At 40.9% G+C, this 12,928-nt stretch overlaps 1 protein-coding gene across 1 annotated transcript in view; it reads right to left on the bottom strand.

Moving 5' to 3' along the window:
* Positions 1–12,536, bottom strand: part of RYR3 (ryanodine receptor 3) — a 366,192-nt gene extending 353,656 nt beyond the window's left edge. The window contains exons 1-5 of the mRNA XM_015409322.1: positions 12,530–12,536; positions 12,010–12,105; positions 10,054–10,172; positions 5,831–5,964; positions 2,093–2,334 (exon numbers count right to left, since the gene is read on the bottom strand). Of these exons, the coding sequence (XP_015264808.1) occupies positions 2,093–2,334; positions 5,831–5,964; positions 10,054–10,172; positions 12,010–12,105; positions 12,530–12,536 (598 nt within the window). The remainder of the gene's footprint in view (positions 1–2,092; positions 2,335–5,830; positions 5,965–10,053; positions 10,173–12,009; positions 12,106–12,529) is intronic.
* Positions 12,537–12,928: the final 392 nt, after the last annotated feature.

Raw genomic sequence — 12,928 nt, 5'->3', positions numbered from 1 at the left:
AGGTCCCAGGTTCATTCACCAAAATCTCCAGTTAAAAGGATCAGATGGCAAGTGATCCACAAGACCTCAGCCTGAGACTCTAGAGAGCTGCTGCCTCTGAGTAGACCACAGTGACCTTGATGGTCCGATTCCATATAAACCAGCTTCACATGTACATATGAAACCTGTAATTTGTCTTCATTCCCAAACCTGACAAACTTAAACCTGAACTTAAAAGTGTGCAACTCTGCTTAGGGTAGTGTATGAGTGTGTGTTGGGGAGATACACCTCTATTGCTGAAGCAACCAGCCAACATCTCTCTTTTACTACATTACTATACCTTTACATTGTCTGAATTTGCTGCTGCTTTTGCAGAGCAGCATGGCAAGAAAGGGAGTGTCAATTGGATGAACTCCATCCCCTGCCCATTCAGAATCAGCTTTAGCCAACAAGATATGACTTTTACTCCAATTCACAATGTCTGGGAGGGCATTAAAAGAGAAGTGTTTTTTTCAAGCTTATGAAAGTTCCTCACCATTTAGGTGCACACCCATTTATGCATTAATGATCAGTGTTCAAAGAAGTAACTCTATGCTTTCTGCATTGAGGCATGGATCCAGAAAGACAGCCAACATCTCTCTTTTACTACATTACTATACCTTTACATTGTCTGAATTTGCTGCTGCTTTTGCAGAGCAGCATGGCAAGAAAGGGAGTGTCAATTGGATGAACTCCATCCCCTGCCCATTCAGAATCAGCTTTAGCCAACAAGATATGACTTTTACTCCAATTCACAACGTCTGGGAGGGCATTAAAAGAGAAGTGTTTTTTTCAAGCTTATGAAAGTTCCTCACCATTTAGGTGCACACCCATTTATGCATTAATGATCAATGTTCAAAGAACTAACTCTGTGCTTTCTGCATTGAGGCATGGATCCAGAAAGACTTATACAAAAAAAAGTCCGTCTATGAGGATCATCTGGGCCTTTTCCTCTTCAGCAGTTCTGCCCACCAAATAATGAATTAATTTTAAAATATGAAGGAATTTAAAAAGTGTTTTGAAGATTTGGTGCCAGTGAGATACTGAGCAAGAGGTGACATGGGAATGATAGCATGCTAAATCATAATTAGAACATAAACCAAATATGTGCTCATCCTGGCTCACAGCCAAGTCCTATACCACAATAATATCTTTAATATCATCTGCCAGCTGTGTTGCCTGATATGAATTTTATAATAAGGGGTAAGTATCAACCTTCATGGCCATTAATTTATGTCTCGGTATAAGTCTCATTCATTTACATCTAAAACATATGCAGCTTGATAAGTGGTGCAATTAAAATAAATGCCACATTTCCAGCCCTTGAAAACTTAGCCCTGGCTTTCAAAAGCTAGCTTAAAGAATTCTTACTACTTTCAGAAAATGCTAATGCTAGGCTTTAGCAAATTTTGACAGAGTGTTTCACAGTAGTGAGAGTGTTTTCCAGTCAATTTGAGACATGTTGAGCTCCTTCAGATTTCACCCACTTCTAGCAGAATTTGCTTCACATCTTGCAAAGACTCTGGCCAACAGGAATATTGTGGATTGGCCCCAGGGCTTTCAACATCTTTACCAAGACTAGATGTTATATGTGGCTGAAGCAGAACAGAGCAAAATCTCCTACTACTACCATCTATTTACACCAGAGTTTGTTCCAGACACTTGAGTTGCTATAGTAAATGGCCATGTCTACCATCAAAACATCATCAAAACATCATAATTTTTGTCAGATTAGCTAGACCACTGAACTACAGTGCCCAGAGCAGCCATTTAGAAGGCTGGGGAGGGCAATCAGCAGTTCACAAACTCATCAATTTCCCTTTACTGTAGTCAAAATAAATAGTACTGGGGGCCTTCTTCTCTGAGAGTACACAAAGTCTCCCAGCAATCCCCAGTCACCTTTGGCTACACTGGCCAGTCAAACAAAGGAGACTGTTCCGTTTCTCTAACAACCAAAGTAGGCATCAGTGAGCTTAATTCTTTGTGTTAAGGAAGTAATGTGTACATCTATATCAAGAAAAGTGGCAAACAGTAAAACAATATAGCTAGAGCAGGTTATTAAATCACTTCTCACCAGACCATAGATGAAGTCCATCAAATCCATATGAGCATAGGTCATCACCAACACCATTGCCTCCCCATCCTTCTCCACCTCCAGGATAAGGAGCATATCCTGATGTTGAAGCCCAGCCAACCCGCAGATGTGTGGGTTCTGCTGTCAAAAATGGATCTACATGATCAATTATTAGTTCAAAGTACCATTTTTTATATTGTGCTGAGCCCTCAGCAATTCCCAGAAATATGTTTGGTCTCATACTGAAAGAAAACACAGAACAGGTAGTGAGTTACATTCACTGATATTATACTGTTTGTTTTTCTCTGCAATATTATGCTTTGACTGAAACCGCAGAAGATAAAAAAAGACCAAGCAAAATGGAATTATGTATTTAAGTAAATTACAAAATCAGATCAGATTGATATAATACACAAGGACTGAATGCACAGAATAGTTAAGAATAATTGTGGCACAAAGTCATACATGAACAATCATGTCTGCTATGATTTGCAGTGGCTCTCCAGAGTTTAGACAGAGAAACATTTTTTCCAACCGTCAATGTGGTGTAGTTAATACCGATTATAGGGCTATTTTGGGCTGAAAGGCACCAGAACGGTGTTCTGGCTATGTTTCGGCTTGGCCACGCCCCCTGCTCCCAACAGCCCACTGGTAGCCCGACTGAGCAGTCCTCAATCGGGCCACCAGAGCAAGAAGAAGTAAGGTGTTTTCCCAGCCTGATGGGGGGGCAAGCTGAGGGGGGGCTTGATCGGGGCTGGGGGGGCCATGGGGGAGCCGGAAGGCCTCGCACATTCGATTTCCACTTGGAGCTCGGGTGTGTGGGGCCCTTTCCCACCAGCTCCCTGCAATAAAAAAGAAAGGGGGCCCCTTTAAGTGCAGGGAGCCAGAAGGCCTTGTACACCCAATCTCTGGTCGGAGATCAGGTGCGCAGGGCCCTTTCCTGCTGGCTTCCTGCACTTAAAGGGAGCCCCTTTAAGTGCATGGAGCCAGAGGCCCCTGCCCACCCAATCTCTGAGCAGAGATCGGGCACGTGGCCCGCAGCCACCCCTCTCCCTCCTCTCTCTCAAGGGGTGGGTGGGTGGGCCACGTGCGGTGGTGATTCCCTTCTTCTTTCCTTCTCTCTTTCCTGTTCTTTCTCTCTTTCTTTCACTCTTTTCCTCCTTCTTCCTTCCTTCCTTCTTTCCTTCTCTTTATCTTTCCCTCCTTCCTTCTTTATTTCCTTCTCTCTTTCTTTATCCCTCATATTATGCACGTAAGAATGAGGGAGCCATGAACAATGTCACCACCACCACTCATCATGAAATCCTAGCACTGGGGATTACTCCCCAGATGCATTTTGAAAAGTTAAACTTTCAAAATATGAATGTAGTAATGATTAATTTTTAAAATTGGTCCTCTTCCTATAAAGATATAGTGCATTTAATTTCTTAAGTATTAGCTCAAAACTGAGGTGGTGAATGTTATACTGCCATGAAAAAGGTGTTCCATTGTGAAAGCAGAAGGTCAAGGATGTGGCAATCTTCTTCTCAGGCCCTTCGTGTCTGCCCACCTTCTAAAGTGAGGAATATGGCTGTGAGAGAGCTGCCCCCTGAATTGGAACACATTTTCTTCCCTACTGCAGTCTTTGGGTGGGTTTGAATATGAGGCTTATCCCCCTTTTTCACTTCAACCACCTTTTCATTGATTAGTGGATGGTTTTTCGTTCTAGTTCTTCTTTATTTAAAAGGGGGAAATCAAAATGCCATTGCACTTGGTGAGAGGATTAATTTGGAGCTAAATTTGGACTATTGAAGCAATGAAGCTTGTCTTACGGTGAGTCAGTAAACAGCTTCCCTTGCATGTTAAGTGTCTGCATATTCTGTCTGCAAGAATAGTACACACAGTTCTTCACTTCTTCATTTTAGCTTTGCAACAGCCTTGTGAGGTTGGCTAGACTGAGAGAAAGCAACTGGCCCAAGCCACTTTGTGCATTTTTTTGAATGAAGGATGATTTCACACTGGGTCCCTCTTGTCCAAATGTGACACTCTTTCCACTCTACCACCCTGGCTCTTAAAAAGGGATTGTGCAAGTCCCTAGGAAAAGATCTTTCTATGTCTATTACCTGTTACAGAAAAAAATGAATTTCTTGTTGAAGAAATGCTACACCACTGAATGCCAGATTACTAGATCAAACAACAAAAACAGTTATTCCATTTCTTCTCTATTTTCCAGAAAGATCTGACTGGTCCCTGCTGCAAATATACTACCAGACCAGAAGTGTCATTATACTGAATACAGGGGACTACCACTCAAAACAGTATGCCCAGCATAATTTTATGTATGCAGCAGCCAATTGTGAAAGGGTCCTGTACATGAAACCATATTTTTTGTGGCCATAGATTGTTGTTCCTTCAGGGTCTTTCAATGGGAGAAAATATACTTTTCTAGCAAGGCTAAACAAATCTTCATAAAGTAAAGAAGAGTACACAGATAAAATATATTTGATGAAAACAACCACAATGATGGCTTGATAGGGTCTGTGATTTTGTAATATTTTGGTATCAATTTCACTTTTGAGTACACATAGTTAGGACCACAGTAAATATCAAACACGACTATCCTGTTCTCACCAATCAGAGCAACATTCTCACCAAAACAGAGCAACATGCCATATGAATTTTTAAAGGTTTGTTCAGCTGTTCAGTTTTGTGTATTGCTGATAATCTACTGTTAGCTATATATTCAATTCATTCAAGAAGCACAGGTATGGTATACCACTGTGTACTTTACAATGGAATAATCTGTTCCCCCCTCTGATATTTGTGTGTGTTGGTTTAATGTCATAGCGTGCAGTCCCTGCTCCTTAAAGCCACACTAGTTGTGGGAGGGGAGCTGTTTCAGCACTGAAAGGCATGGTGGGGCAAGATCACATCATTTCCCCTGCGCACTGGGCCTGATCAGGATTGGTTCCTTGCAGCTTTTACAAATGGTCAAATTCTTCCCTAAAATGGTGGTGGCAGTGGTCAACGGTCAAACGCACGGCTACTGCAATGTTTATTTTGGTCCTTATTTTTGTTAGTGAGACTTGTAGATTGCATGAGCGTCTTCTCCTGAAACCAGTTACTCCCCTCCCAAATTTTCTTGCTGATAAATGGATGTTACTTTGAGCAGACCTGTCTCTGATGTATGAACCTAATAGTAGGAACCTGAGTACCCTATTCATGATTTGCAAGCAAAAGCATATAGGATTGTTTTACCCTATGGCAACTGTTTAATATTTTATGCCAATAAAGGTATTTGTTTGTTTGCAAGCAAAAGCAAACGTCCCAATAGGTCTCATGTAGATCTCACAAAAGATGGGGACAAAAGAGCAGAATGCAGTGTGGCAGAAACAGTTTTAAGTTCTGAAGAACTGTTTCTAGTCCTTTCATACTAGTATTTTGCTGTCAAGTCACAGACAACTTATGGTTACCCCATATGGTTTTCAAGGCAAGAGACGTTCAGACGTAATTTGCCATTGCTTGCCTCTATGTAGTGACCCTGGTAGTCCTTCATGGTCTCCCTCCAAACACTGACCAGGGTAGACCCCGCTTGGCTTCTGAGATCTTCCAAGACTGGGCTAGCCTGGAGTATTCAGGTCAAGACTATAGAAATCATTTATGATATCAAGACGTCTCAGACAGGTATCAAGAGAGGCAGCATATAAAGTTCTAAATAAATATCCTCATAAAATACAAGTTATGACATATACATGATACCTTGTTACATCATTCACCAGCCGTGTTTGCAAGAGTAGGTCTCTTCGAGGGAGAAGATTATCACAGATTAAATTCTGATTGGCGCGCACTGCTACTCCATTACAGAGACAGAGGGAGCAAAGCACTTCAAGGACCTGGAAAACATTATTAGTTGTTGCACAACATTCAGTACACACAATGATGCTGACCAACATTCAGTACTGGTGGGTGTTTGAGCATTTCTTAATAGCTTTGGAAGATTCCGCAACAGGACTGATCATTGGGCAACTGCTCTGTTCTAGTATTAATCAGAGTTTGCTCAAGATAACATCCTTCGCCTTAAGGAAGGGGCAGTATGAGTTTGAAAGACCACTAGAGAAGCAGTAGACCACTCAAGAAGCAAGCAGACAGGCTGAGAGTTGGCTGAAGTACATTGGATAATCTTTATCTCCCTGGAGATCTGATTTCAGTTGGTGGATCTAGTGACCTATTAAAAGACTCTTTTGCCTCAGTGCTCAACTTTTGTATTTGTAACTATAGTAGATAAAACAAATAAACTATGAAGCCTCCAGTGTTCTCTCCTCCAAAAGGAACCTACTCCAGGTTGTATTTCTTAGTTGTCCTTCAAAGAAAGGCAAGCCTTTATAGTCTCAAAGACAAAACATACTTTTAAAGTGAGAACTGTTCTTCTTAAAGCAAGGGAACAGCTGAGATGATTCAGAGACTTGAATAATAATTGGATAAGACCAATAGCAGACAAATCACAAATTGTTTCTCATTGAAAAAGGAGTCACATAAACCTTATTGTTACTACATTTTACATGAAAAATAGGCAGTCTATTCTCCACATACATGGCTTCAAAGCAGAAATAAAACAAGTTAATTAGTTTTAAAACAGCTGTCAAAATGGCTACAAAAGAAATCACCAAAACTTGCGGAAATTTAAGAGAAAATACCTGGAAAGCCCATTTTGAGATAGCAATTTTTAATTAACAAAGGGTTCCCTTAATCCATGATCTTAAATCCACTCCAAACTGTACTTTCAGATCCTGATCTGAAGTTTAATTACAGTTTAATCAAAGTTTAGCTACAGTTGGCACTGCGGTGTGGTGATGAGGCAGTTTTCAGGACGCTCCTGAATCGCCCTGTTCCTTTTTCATTTCTTATGGAGCTCCCCGGGATTTCTGACCGGGTGGGCTCTGCCTGACAGCCTGGAGGGAGGGCTCCACCTGACAGCCTGGAAGGGGGTAAGGAAGCAGGAGGCTTATCTTCGACTGCCCTAGCATATGGCAAATGCGGTGGTGAGGTCGTTCTGCCTCAAAACAAGAACGGAAAACGGAGCAAGACATGGCTGCCATGTCTTGCTTAGCTGCAGCCAGCAATTTTAGAGTGATTTTGGATTTACAACATAATAGACTACAAATAATGAAGACTTGATATATCATTGATCAAGCATAAAAGCGAAAGGTGAGGATTTCTTCTTAAATACCCCCCCCCCCGAATATTGCCAAACTTGATGGAAAGCGGCTACAAAGTGAGCGGGGATCAAAGTTATGCTTCAAAGTGGTGGGGGTGAGAAAATGACTTTTTTTGTTTGTTTAAACCATTAACTACTTAGAGCAATGGCTGTGAGGGTCTCGAGTTGCATGACGCTTCAGAATTATTGGAAACACTATTAAACAGTTTAAGAGAAAAAGTTTTAAAATGGCTTCAGAAGAGACTGAGGACTGGGAGAACACAGAACTTGGGAACCTTTCTTGGGACTAATTTCAAAAGATACTCATAGAGGAAATTAGGCAAGCGATGAAAACAGCATGTAAAAATATCTTTGAAAAGCCTCAGAGTCTCCCTTTGGATTTGGATGGTGAGAAAGAAGTAATGGTGTTTTGGCAGGCTCTGGATGAGCAACAGGCTCCTTTCCAAGATGAGGGGAAACAGGATATATCTCCCACACTTATGGAAAATGAAGAGTCTGAAGTAAACAAATATGCCGCGTGAAAGAACCAATAAACTACTGGCCAGAACTTGAAATGGTAAAAGAAGGTTCTCAAACTATTTTTTTTAAAAAGAGGTTGAATTTGCCTAAAAAGAAAATAAAATGTGCTATGAAGAGAGTGAGTAAGGACAATAAAAAGCTAAAGAAGGACTCACTGAAACATAAATGGGGAAAGACAGGAAGAAGGCTTTCTGCATATAAAGATGGACATGTGAAGAAAACCAGCTTTGACAATAAAAACTTAAAGAGAGGCTCGTTGAAAAACAAATGGGAGAAAATAAAAACAGAACTCACAGAAATCTATGTATTGATAAGTAATGGTTGAAGGGGAAAATGGTTCTTTCTTTTTTGGTCATGTGTTTTCTCTCTGCAGTGTTTCTCTCTCTCTATGTTTGTATTATATATAGATAAATTTGTTCCCTGATGATTTATGACACAACGGTTTCTGTTAAAGGAGATGGCTTTTGGTTTTTGGTATAGTAGGAGGTTTATATTGTAACATTTATAATAATTAGTAGGAAGGTGAGTTATTATTGTTTGTAATTTGAAACTCTTATTTTGTGTTGCTTTAAACTGGTACTTTTTGGGATATTTACAAGGAGTATTATTCTTTGAATAATAAAATCAGTGTATTTGGTAGCAATAAAATAGAGGGAAGAATAATATACTGGAAGCAACAGACAAGAAAAGAATAAATATGATTATATATACAATGGAATAGGCCTAAGAGACCGATTATAGAGGTCCTTATAGGAGTAATGGTAATAATTCCATTTTATAATATTGACTAATTATTTCTTTCAGATTCGAGTCTGATGGTTTAGTTTTGCTATGAATGATAAGATAGGAGGGAAAATGTTTAAGAAGATATTGAAAGAGAAACTGGAACTTGGTTTAGATATAAACTTACTTGAAATAAAAGAACTGTAGGCTAGGTGTATAAAGTAAGCTTAGATTAAATAAGAAAATTGGAAGGTAAAATGAGAATGTAACTTAGGCCCCGGTCACATGGGCTGGATAACGCGGGGGTGAGGCGTGGCTATTTGCGGCGCTGCAATTTAATGTGCCATAATGTGATCCCACACATCGGTGGCATGCCACGGTACCTTCCCTCTGCGTCAATGAGGGGCCGGAGGGAAAAGCGGCGCACTGGCACGATCACACCGACGCATTCCGGAGGCAGCCCGTGGCAAACCGGTTGCTACTACGTTCGACTAGGTATTTTTTAACTCCGCATTTTCGGTGGTATGCCACGGGTTGGCCATGGGTGCACTCCACTTCCCAGATGCTGCGGTGTGATTGCGCACGGAAAATCCGCCATTCACTAGTCACTCTCCTGCAGCAAATCCTCCATGTGAATGGGGCCAAAATAAAGCATAGCAGGAGATCAGAAGAACCAAGGGCTGCCAGGTCTCTCTCAATGGCAGGAGACCTCCTGCCAGCAACCCATGCTTCCTGTTGCCACTTCTTTGGGCAGTGTAAGGGGGGGAAATCACCATCTTCACCCTCAACATGAATGTCACTTCTGGCTAGAGCAGGAATTCAGGGCAACTCTAATTTAATGTAATTTAATTTAATTAACTAAGCAGGGGAGGGACAGTAGTCACTCCTTACCCTGGCTTTGAGCCAATGCAGTGGCTGTGTGGCTTAAGCTTGCTCTCCCTCTCATTGCATCATGTGACCTGTCTCTTAATGAGTTTTATATTTATTGTTTCCTCTGTAGTTGCTAGAAAGCTTGTATATGCTTGAATTAGGAGTTGGGTAATGGTGTAGTAACAGAAGGAAATTAGAATAAGTGTGTTATGTTGTGTTTGATTATTATTATGTTGTGTCAATATTTTCTATTTCACTCATCTTTTTGTTGGAAAATTAATAAGATTTTTAAAAAAAGTTTAGCTACAGTTGGACATCAATGAAATGCATAACACCTGTTATGGTGGGAGGGGCTAATTTGCTCTATGGAGGGATAAAGTTGCTATAGGTTGGCAGGGGATGTTCCTGTAACTGATTTGTTAATAGGGAGCCAGTCAGTATGGTTGAGCTGAATGTCTGTTTGTGAAAGAATCCTGAATTTCACAACCAGAGAAATTAGAAAACAAAATTGTTTTATTGTTTGCAAAAAAGATTTCCATCAATATTTGTTTACTTCCTTTTGCAATACAATATAGAGGTAAAATTATAGACCCATTTTCTTTTTCTATAAATTCTTCTGCAGACCAGTAACAAACCCTTCATTTGCCAAGCCTACCTTATAGTTGCGTCCATGCTTATCCAGCAGTGAGATGACAGATTTTATATGACATTCTTCTATCAAATTTAAAGCCTCTGGGCTTTCAATCAAGATGCAGTGCAAGACTTCCAAAATACCTATAGGAATGCCACAGGCACAGAGATAGTTTTGACATTTAAAACAAAATCAAGCATACCAAACACAGTTCAAAAACTTGGGGGAAAATAACACCCTAAAGGGAAAGGAAGAAAATATTTCTGTATTTTTGGTCTCCCAAAGCTTTAACCTGTAAAGAATGAAAGTCTTTGAAACAGGCACTGAGGACCATGAGACAGTTATTTAACTTAGGCTTGTGTGGAAAGTGCCATCAAGTTGCAGTTGAGTGATGGCGACCCTGTAGGGTTTTCAAAGCAAGAGACAAATGGAGGTGGCCTGCCATTGCCTGCCTCTGTGTTGCGACCCTAGACTTCCTTGGTGGTCTCCCAACCAAGTACTAATCAGGGCCGACCCTGTCTTGCTTCTGAGATCTGACGAGACTGGGCTAGCCTGGGCCATCAAAGTCAGGGCAATTTAGGCTTAGGCTTTCAAAATCTATGTCTAAATACAGTTAAGACTTATTTCACTCCAGCTATCTGTGGCAGTAGATGACAGAGTCATTAACATTTAAGATCAAATACCAAAAGACCCATAACAAGTAAATGTGTGTATATGAACGCCAAGGAAAAGGTTACCCAAACATATACTACAGCATCTTTTTCACAGAATTGTAAATAAAACTGTTTAGTTCAGTGGAAATCCAGTTCAAATTCACAGTTTTTAATGTGCAGAATCACTCCTGATTTTATCAAAGATTGTCAGAATAATCCTTAGGTAAACTATAGCCAGACACTTCTCTTTCTAGAAATGAATTCAGAGCAGATTGTACCACAGAAATAGGAGCATCATTCAGTACGCTCATACTTACTTGAGATGTGCTAGCTTCCTCAGTCATTACAAAACAGCCTCCTCTGATAGCAGCTTCCCTGTCAATCCAGACCCACCCACCAGCCACTTTACCAAACACTCACCAGCTTCTACATTTTCCAGAATACACTGCCCCAATCACCTCAGCTCAAAATCTTTGCATTAAATTGTTTTATCTTGTTTGTTGCCTCAAGGAGATGTCTGGAAAGGAAGGTTACCATCTTTGGGTTGGGAAATTCCTGGATATTTGGGAGTGGAGCCTAGGGACAGCAGGGTTTGGGGAAGGATGGGGCCACAGTGAGGCATAATTCCCTTTCCATCCTCCAAAGTAGCCATTTTTTCCCTGGGGAACAGATCTCTGTGGTCTGGAGATCAGTTGTAATTTAGGGAGATCTCCAGGCTGCACCTGGAGATTGGAACGCTACTGGACAGCAGGCCTATATTTTTTCTAAATACATGAACAATAAATGCTGATCAGGAAACAGTCACTGATATCACAGAACTAATAAAATTGTGAATATTTAGTTTGTGAATTCATCTAAATATAGCATTTATTTCTGAAATATTGTTTCAAACATGATAGATTATTACGGTCAGTTTCCCTGCTAATTCAAGGACTCCCACGACCAATTCCACACTGACATTTGTGTCACTAATTTTTCCCTATTGCTTTGGGTCCTCCCCTTTTCCACGTGTGTTTTGCTCACTCTGGGACTACTAGAGAGAGCAAAACACTTTGGGGGGGGGGAACCCTGAAGCAATAGGGACAAATGAGTGACAAAAATGTCAGTGCAGAATTGGTCCATGTGTATCTCTTACACCGAAGACTTTAATACTATAGCCTTTCAAAAGAATAGCACTGGGGTCTAATTTTGAGGTATAAAATGGTCCAAGGGCCTAATTCACTGGGTAATTTTGAGGTGCCTCAGCTCTTATATAACAGGAAACAAAATTATTGGTATATAATATAACATGCACCAATATTCTTCTTTATAGATAAAAATATCTCACCTGAAGACGATTCTAGTCTGTCCAATTTGCTAATTAGCCAATCTAGGTTATTGGAAAACTGGGCACAATTATTTCTGTTACCACAAATAAGAGCGGCTGAAAGAAAGATTTCATATCGTTAGTCAACTCTGGATAGAAATATTTTAGTAACATCCCAAAATATAAGATTCTATTATGCCTTTGCCAAAGACATCCTGATGATCCACTTTATTAATTTGTTAAGCTGACCTACATCATAGTTGAAATATGCTACCATATTTGTGGGCAGGCTGTTCTAGGTAGCCTGTCAATGGTTGCCTTTGTTGGGCAGACCCATCCTGACTCCAAATTCAGCCAGCATCTTCTGCTGGCCTTGTTTGTCATTGCCTGCACAAACTGTGCCGAGATACTCATCCCCTTCCTCTCCTCTGATGCACCACAAAGCCACTATCAGGTTCAGAAAAGGTGTTATCAGCAGCTAGGGCACTCCTTCCCAGCCGCACCTCATTGCACAGCCAGTGATGCAGTGTTCTGGACATACCTTCCATCGCTAGAGATATCTCAGAGTGCTTGCCAATCACCAGTACCTATCATCATCAGCCTGCCCAATCCCTACCACACTACTTATGGTCTACAGTCTAAAAACAAGGCCTAATTAACCAACCTTCACTCCCATAAGAAAAAAGAACTATGGAATCACAAAACAGGTGAAAAAAGGCTTCCCCTATAGCCAATCCAGTAGAGTTGCCAGGTCCCATTTTCTCCCCAGTGGGGGGATTGGGGGGGGGCTTGTCGGGAGGTGGAGGGGCTGTCCCCAATGCAATAACATCACACAGAGTGATGTCATCACTTCAGGGATGCAGAGCTGTATGCATCTGGCGAGTGGCATCCCTACATTCCAGGGAAACCCAAAAAAATCCTGCTTGTCCCCAGAAGGGAT

The sequence above is a fragment of the Gekko japonicus genome, unplaced genomic scaffold, assembly GCF_001447785.1.
Source record: "Gekko japonicus isolate JY-2015 unplaced genomic scaffold, Gekko_japonicus_V1.1 scaffold613, whole genome shotgun sequence".
Taxonomy (NCBI): Eukaryota; Metazoa; Chordata; class Lepidosauria; order Squamata; family Gekkonidae; genus Gekko; species Gekko japonicus.
This window is presented reverse-complemented; position numbering and strand designations above follow the sequence as displayed.